Consider the following 7,436-nt stretch of genomic DNA (forward strand, 5'->3'; position numbering starts at 1 on the left):
GGAGACAAATTGCTGACAGTATCTTTGTCTGAGGGTGAAAACCACACCATGTGCATTTCTGATTGGAGTTTGGATCTGTCAAATGATAAAACGCATGAAAATGCAAGCTGAAAAAAGCTAGACTGAGAACATTCAGTCATAGGCTGAATTCACAAACTACAAAAGATCCACACTACAATGCAGTTTTATCCTCCAAGCCTTTCTAAAGCTTAGGTCTAAAGTCTAATGCCAAGAGAGGGGTTGGTTAGCAACATGTCTGAAGTCTTTCACCATGAAGTCACAATAGAAGCACTGGGGGAAGTGAGCATGGTGTGTGTTTTCATGTCAGGCAAAAGACAGAACTGAAGAGCAGGGAAGGGGGACACACTGGCCCTTAATATATGCAGCACTATTGTGTGGAGTCAATGCAGCATGCTAAAATGGGGCAAGTGAGGGAGAAAAACAGTGGAGAGAGAGGAGAATGAAGACAAGGAGGGAAGTACATGCAATAGTGGGGTCATGAGGATTTGAGGATATGTCTCGTGGACATCCATCTTAGCAGGTTGCAGGCATGTTTCTGTCTCTTACTTAGCTTAGATGCACCTCCAGGAATATTCACAAAAACAAGAGTTTTAAAACTTGCTATTCAGCTACTGTTATTCAAAAGACTGCACGTAATGTGGTAAGGAGACAAATTGCTGACAGTATCTTTGTCTGAGGGTGAAAACCACACCATGTGCATTTCTGATTGGAGTTTGGATCTGTCAAATGATAAAACGCACGAAAATGCAAGCTGAAAAAAGCTAGACTGAGACCACAAAAGGAAAGAAGCCAGTAGAGGTAAGAGAAATACCTGTTTTTTATACCTCTATTGTGCTCAAATATAATGTGTATTGGTTTAAGTGCTCTGTAAAAAAAATTAGAAATTCATAAATGCATTATAACAAAAAAAATTTACTTAATCTGCAGTTTAAAACACTGAGCAGGTGGATCGAAGCCACACCCAAATCTGTCATTAAAAAAGCACAATCAAATATAACTTAATTGTATAGTTTTATAATTAATAATATTAATACTGTAGTTGGAACTGAAAGATAAATGTTCTTAAATAAAAAACAATCGCTTTCATAAAACAATACCTGCCACAAAATCTTGGTTTCAATATGTGATATATCTATATATCAATCATTCTGAAAATATACAGGCCTGCCTTTTAAATCTTTAACAGTATAATGAACTGAAACTGAAAAATTGACTTTATTTATTTAAATAGGTAAAAATCAACGTTTAAGTATATTTACGTGTGCCGCTCAGAATAGGCAAACAGAGTGATGTGTGTATAATAAAACAGTTCACCACATCCGTCTCACGTGTAACGCTTTGCAGGTGTGATGCATCTTTCTATAAAAGTTCAGGTGTTTTAACCAGTGTGGAATGATGTGTGAAGGGATGAGCTCCTGGATTTTGACCCACCAGTGTGTCGTGGTGCTGTTCATCTACTGTATGCCAATATGCCAAGCATTTCTTCCCAACTTCTGGTCACGTGTACTAACATTGTCCTGGGATTCAAACACACACCAGTACATGACAGAACAAGCTATACTGAACATCACAATGGAAACTCTGAGCAAAATGATGGAACGTCAACATGATGTAAATAATGAGGAGCTGGTAGGTATCATGCAAGTGAATATTTCCAGTTGCTGCTTTTTACTGCTGAATGTTTTCATCTCTAAAAATGTTTTAGAAATGTTTTAGATACATAGTGATGACTTGAAGATTTAGTCTCACTGATTTGTTTGTTCCAGTATACTGGGCTTGGGCGAGGGTTTTGGCATGCTGTGGGTGAGGTAGCAAGTGCTAACGCTGAAATGGATTTCTTGAGCTCCACATGCTCTGATCCAGTCTACCACTTTGACTCTGAGAGAGTGGAAGGAGCCACCCAGATGCTACGAGAGTTCTGGGGCCGGACGGTACTGCTGACCCAGGCTAAAGAGTACCAGGGGGCCAGACGTAGCTTGGGTCAGCTTTTCCACTCATTACAGGTTGGCTAACACATTATATTTATTATTCTGACAACATTATATTTATTACCCTGTTGACAAAAACCAGCATATGCTGGTTAGGTATGTTTTGAAGCATGGCACCTGGTTTGACCTGGTTTAAGCTGGTCCTGAGCTGGTTATAAGCTGGTTGTGAGCTGGTCTGAGTAGGAGCTAGTTTCTTAGGATCAGCACATGACCAGCTCAGGACCAGCTTATAACCAACTAAGGACCAGCTCAAACCATACCTAACCAGCATATGCTGTCTTTTTGCAACAGGGTTGTCTGCCAATATTACTCGATTTGTAATATTATGATATTACGGTCACATGTTGTATTGGCCATTAGACATTTGTAGCATTGTAGTTTTAATGTTTATAAAACAGAATATTGTTAGCAATACAAAATAAGCTGACTGTTGAATGCATATGTTTGTAGGACTTTTACAGTCACAGTAACTGGGTGGAGATGGGTCAGCAAGCAGTGTACCTCCACCTTCTGCACCCAGAAGAGCCGTCAGTTCCTGTAGCTTCAGGTGAGTCCCTCACAAAGCATTTTGCAATAAATCATTAACCACTCAATGTTCACCATAAATGTTTTTGTTATTTTCAGAGGAAACCCCAACCTGTGCAGAGTGCTACAGATTTAGCTGTTATAATAATCTGCTAGAGGAAATGATTCATCAAACAGAACCGCTACTGACTACTGGCTATTTCAGCGCTTACCCTGTCAAACCACCAGGTATAGGTGTCATCATGCAACTTAAGTGAAAAAAAGCGTCCTGGTCACATTTCACACCAAAATTAGGATAGAAAAGCAAGAAAAAGTAATTATATCTTGCATAAAGAAAATGAAGCCTATGTGTAAGACAATTTTTCTTTGTGAAATTATTTTGTGACAATTAAGAACATTTCCCATTTCCCTCTTAATTTACTGTAATGTGTTGAGATTTTATTAATTTGTTCATTTGTTTGTACTTGGATTCCCATTACTGTAGTACTCTAGTAAAAAAGGTAATATATTTAAAATACATTTATTTCATACTAAGAATAGTTCAAATCTATTAACATATTTTCTTACATATCGCAGAAGACTTACTGATATAAAAAATTATAATGAAACTTTACGTGGAGTACTACTTGTGCACAATGCACATTTCTTAATATTAAGCCTAAAATGTGTTTTAATGTCACTATTGATGAGGATTGTATGATCATTTTTGAATAATATCAGTCTTTAAATGCAAGATTCGTATTGTAAAGTGTACCTAAAGTAAACTTGCAATAGTTCCACTTTAGCACAATCAAATATACTTAAGTATATCTTTAGTTGGACTTCAGCACTACTTCCGCACAATTAAAGTGCATTAAGCACAAAAATAGTTGTTCCAATTTAGCAGACTTTGTAAGTATAGCAGTTTAGTATACTAAAAGTAGAATTGCTGGGTGTTTTTATTAAGTACATAAATATGTAAATGTATTTATAGTATACTTAGCATGAAATAAATGTATTTCAAAAACATTTTAGTATATTTCTTTTTCACTATATGGTACTTTTTACTTTATTACAATATAAAAAATACTACAAAGATGTAAAAATACTTTACAATTTGCATCATGGTAATTGGTGCTTAATTGTCATTAAAATAGTGCCACTTTGCAAAATATCCTACATAATCTTAATTAATTTACTTTTACTATTAAAAAAATATAATTTCGTATTACCTTTGGTAATTACAGTTTGGGGTGAAACATAAGTTTGTGGTAAAATATAGCCTGGAAATGTTCTTTTCAGATTTCATGAGATTCACCTCTTTATTTGTAAGTCATTTTGAAGAATCATATCTGCTAAACTAATAAAGATAATCTGAGTTATGATTCATTCTGATGATTTAGTAAGCTACTTATAAGAAAAGCAAGATGTATTGACTTGTTATTTAAAGGAAAGTGCAGTCACGGTGGGATTCTGGACAGTAGTCGTCACCAGGGAGCTGAGGGAGGAATCAACAAGGACAGCACATCTCCGCTGTTCTCCCCTCATCACTACCTCCATAAAGAAGCTGCCCATCTGGCTACCACAGCAACCCTCAGAGTGCTCCAAGACCTCCGCAATGAGGTGGGGCCCAAAAGCTTCTTCAGGTCAGAGGTCAATTTAATTTAACATCAATACTGCTTACAGTGATCTACAAGGAAAGAGTGGAATTCCTGTTTTATGTAGACACCATATGTGACACCTTTTTTTTTATATTGAGTGCATGAAAAAAGGTTAGCACGTCTGTGTGTTTTATACCTTCCTGTTTACAGTTTTATTTAAATAGTTCGGATGGGCTTTTTCGTTATTTGCTAATGTAGTAATTGAAACAGAATTATCCAATGATGAAAAAACGCACAATTGATGTATAGTCTTTGGAAACCTGTAGGCTCTTCAGTGTTCAGCAGCCCCCAGCATTGGTCTTCGTCATGGACACAACTGGCAGCATGTTTGAGGAAATCACAGCTGCCCGACTCAGAGCCCTCTCCATCATACAGGCCCGTGAAAAAAGCCAACGCACTAGTCTGCCTGGCACCTTCATTCTAGTGCCTTTTCATGACCCTGGTTAGAATTACATCTTATGCCTATTACACTGAAATAACACTTCCTGCTTTCATCTTTAAGATTTTCTTTTGAGCAAAATTAGTTGTATTTAGATGTTTAATTAGTTCTACATTGAGTACACTGATGATATCTCAGGTTTTGGGCCAGTGATGGAGACAGACGACCCGTATCAGTTCATGCAATACATGGAGGATCTGGCCGCTCTTGGAGGTGGGGATGAACCAGAGATGTGTCTCTCTGCCCTTCAGGTAACCATAACAGACATTTGACATTCTCAATAAACATTGAACACAGTTAAACAAAATTATAGCAGACTTACTATTGATAAAATCAACAGGGAAACCCCCATATTTGTGGACCACTAATAAAAATCTTGGGGGTGAGCAACCTTTTTGGTCCCCCCATGTCTATGTGTTCCAATTCAGGGGCTGCATCCTCTGAATGATGCAGACATCATAGGCTTCGCCTTCGAAGGTTGAATTGAGCATTGTTAAATGGGATGGTCTAGCTAGACTATGGAGGATTGTTCTTGTAGCCTAGCAGCTGTGATAGCTGCAGTTGACGAGTAGCGTTTGTACTGGACATTTTTTAAAGTGATATTCAACTGTCTGAAAACAAAACAGGGCTCAAACCTGTCTAAATATCTTTACCTTGGTCCATTTATGTACATAAAGCCCTTAAACTATCTATAAAAACTTGATAAGATAGAAAGTGATATTCAACTGTCTGAAAACAAAACAGGGCTCAAACCTGTCTAAATATCTTTACCTTGGTCCATTTACAGTGGGTACGGAAAGTATTCAGACCCCCTTAAATTTTTCACTCTTTGTTATATGATAAGATATCAACATTCAAACTGCTTTAAAGTATTGTAGACATTAGGTTATTAATTGCAGTCGTCTGATGTCAGTCACCATGGGTTTAACACCTCCGACATAAATCTAACTTTTTGGTCTACAGTTGAGAGAGCCAATTTCATTTTCTCAAATGCAATTTGTCATTCATTGTGCAATTAAAATTTTCAAACTTTTTGTTGTTGCTCATGAGCTACTCAAAAGAAGATTGGAGACCTCCTCACAATCTTGGATCCACGTCCAAAACATTCCCATCTCATACCCCTGGTGAAATTTGGAATTATTATTGACCAATCTTGTTGCTTTACTGATCAAAATTTCTTTAGACACCTTGTGCCCTACTTCCCATTTATTTGCCAGAGAACTCTGCATAGTCAGTAATATATTTATGTCTTTACCCCTAGTTGGTTAATATAATAGCTCTCACTATGCCAAATCCAGCTCAGATTTAAACTGACTGGTGAATCAAGCTCTCACTTTTGTCAATGAACTTTCTTTCCCTTCATTAAGATATACAGTAGGGATGGACTAGTACCTATTGAAAGCAGATTCAGAATGTTAGTTTAACAGAGAATACAAAGAACTGCTTAGACCACTAAATAATTAAAATCAATCAAGTTAATATTATAACTAACAAAATTTGAAGCGGTCTCTGTAGTGATCATTGGAAATGCAGCACATGCCCACAAAGGGATGGAAGCTCTTCTGTGCATTAGATCATCAGCATGAAGTGGCATTCAAAGTTCTGGTGTTGTGATGTATGGGCTCTGTTGTCTCTGCCCCTCTTCAATATGACTTTTGATTGATCTACCACAATTTTACATGGCAGGATGTTCTCTCAAGTGAAAGTTTCACCCTGCATTGAATACAGTGGGGAAAATATTTATTTGATCCCCTGCTGATTTTGTAAGTTTGCCCACTTACAAAGAAATTAAGGGTCTGTTGTTTTTAATGGTAGGTTTATTTTAACGGATAGAGACAGAATATCAACCAAATCCAGAAAGAAAGAAAAAATTATATAAAGGTTAGAAATTGATTTCCATTTCAGTGAGTGAAATAAGTATTTGATCCCCTACCAACCAGCAAGAATTTTGGCTCCCACAGATTGGTTATGTGCCCATGTGGAACACAGATTAGTCCTGCCACTTTAAGAAGTTACTCCTAATGTCAGCTCGTTAGGTGTATAAGACACCTGTCCACACAATCTGTATCTTCCATTCCAACCTCTCCCACCACCATGGGCAAGACCAAAGAGCTGTCAAAGATGTCAGAGACAAGATTGTAGATCTGCACAAGGCTGGAATGGGCTACAAGACCATCAGCAACAAAAAGGTTCTACTATGGCATCGTGAAGCACCTTTATTTTTAAGGCATTTAAGAAGTTACTCCTAATGTCAGCTCGTTAGGTGTATAAGACACCTGTCCACACAATCTGTATCGTCCATTCCAACCTCTCCACCATGGGCAAGACCAAAGAACTGTCAAAGGATGTCAGTGACAAGATTGTAGATCTGCACAAGGCTTGAATGGGCTACAAGACCATCAGCAAGAAGTTTGGTGAGAAGGAGACAACTGTTGGTGCGATTATTCAGAAATGGAAGAAATACAAAACAACCATCAATCGGCCTCGGTCTGGAGCTCCGTGCAAGATCTCGCCTCATGGTGAGGGATCAGCCCCAAACTACACGGGAGGAGCTTTTTAATGATCTTAATGCAGTTGGGACCACAGTCACCAAGCAAAACATTAGTAACACACTACGCCGCAATGGACTGAAATCCTGCAGCGCCCGCAAGGGTCCCCCTGCTCAAGAAGGCACATGTACAGGCCCGTTTAAAATATGCCAAAGAACATCTAAATGATTCAAAGAAGGCTTGGGAGAAAGTGCTGTGGTCAGATGAGACCAAAATTGAGCTCTTTGGCATTAACTCAACTCGCCGTGTTTGGAGGGAGAGAAATGCTGACTAT

The 7,436-nt window shown here is 38.0% G+C and overlaps 1 protein-coding gene across 1 annotated transcript in view; it reads left to right on the forward strand.

Moving 5' to 3' along the window:
* The first annotated feature begins 785 nt into the window (after positions 1-785).
* Positions 786-7,436, forward strand: part of LOC107715138 (von Willebrand factor A domain-containing protein 7-like) — a 16,205-nt gene continuing 9,554 nt past the window's right edge. Inside the window, exons 1-8 of the mRNA XM_016521202.1 lie at positions 786-819; positions 1,366-1,650; positions 1,788-2,024; positions 2,460-2,556; positions 2,634-2,762; positions 3,964-4,159; positions 4,441-4,616; positions 4,752-4,864. Of these exons, the coding sequence (XP_016376688.1) occupies positions 1,414-1,650; positions 1,788-2,024; positions 2,460-2,556; positions 2,634-2,762; positions 3,964-4,159; positions 4,441-4,616; positions 4,752-4,864 (1,185 nt within the window). The 5' untranslated portion in view covers positions 786-819; positions 1,366-1,413. The remainder of the gene's footprint in view (positions 820-1,365; positions 1,651-1,787; positions 2,025-2,459; positions 2,557-2,633; positions 2,763-3,963; positions 4,160-4,440; positions 4,617-4,751; positions 4,865-7,436) is intronic.

Source organism: Sinocyclocheilus rhinocerous, unplaced genomic scaffold (genome assembly GCF_001515625.1).
Source record: "Sinocyclocheilus rhinocerous isolate Xijiao unplaced genomic scaffold, SAMN03320098_v1.1 scaffold4284, whole genome shotgun sequence".
In the NCBI taxonomy this organism is placed as follows: domain Eukaryota; kingdom Metazoa; phylum Chordata; class Actinopteri; order Cypriniformes; family Cyprinidae; genus Sinocyclocheilus; species Sinocyclocheilus rhinocerous.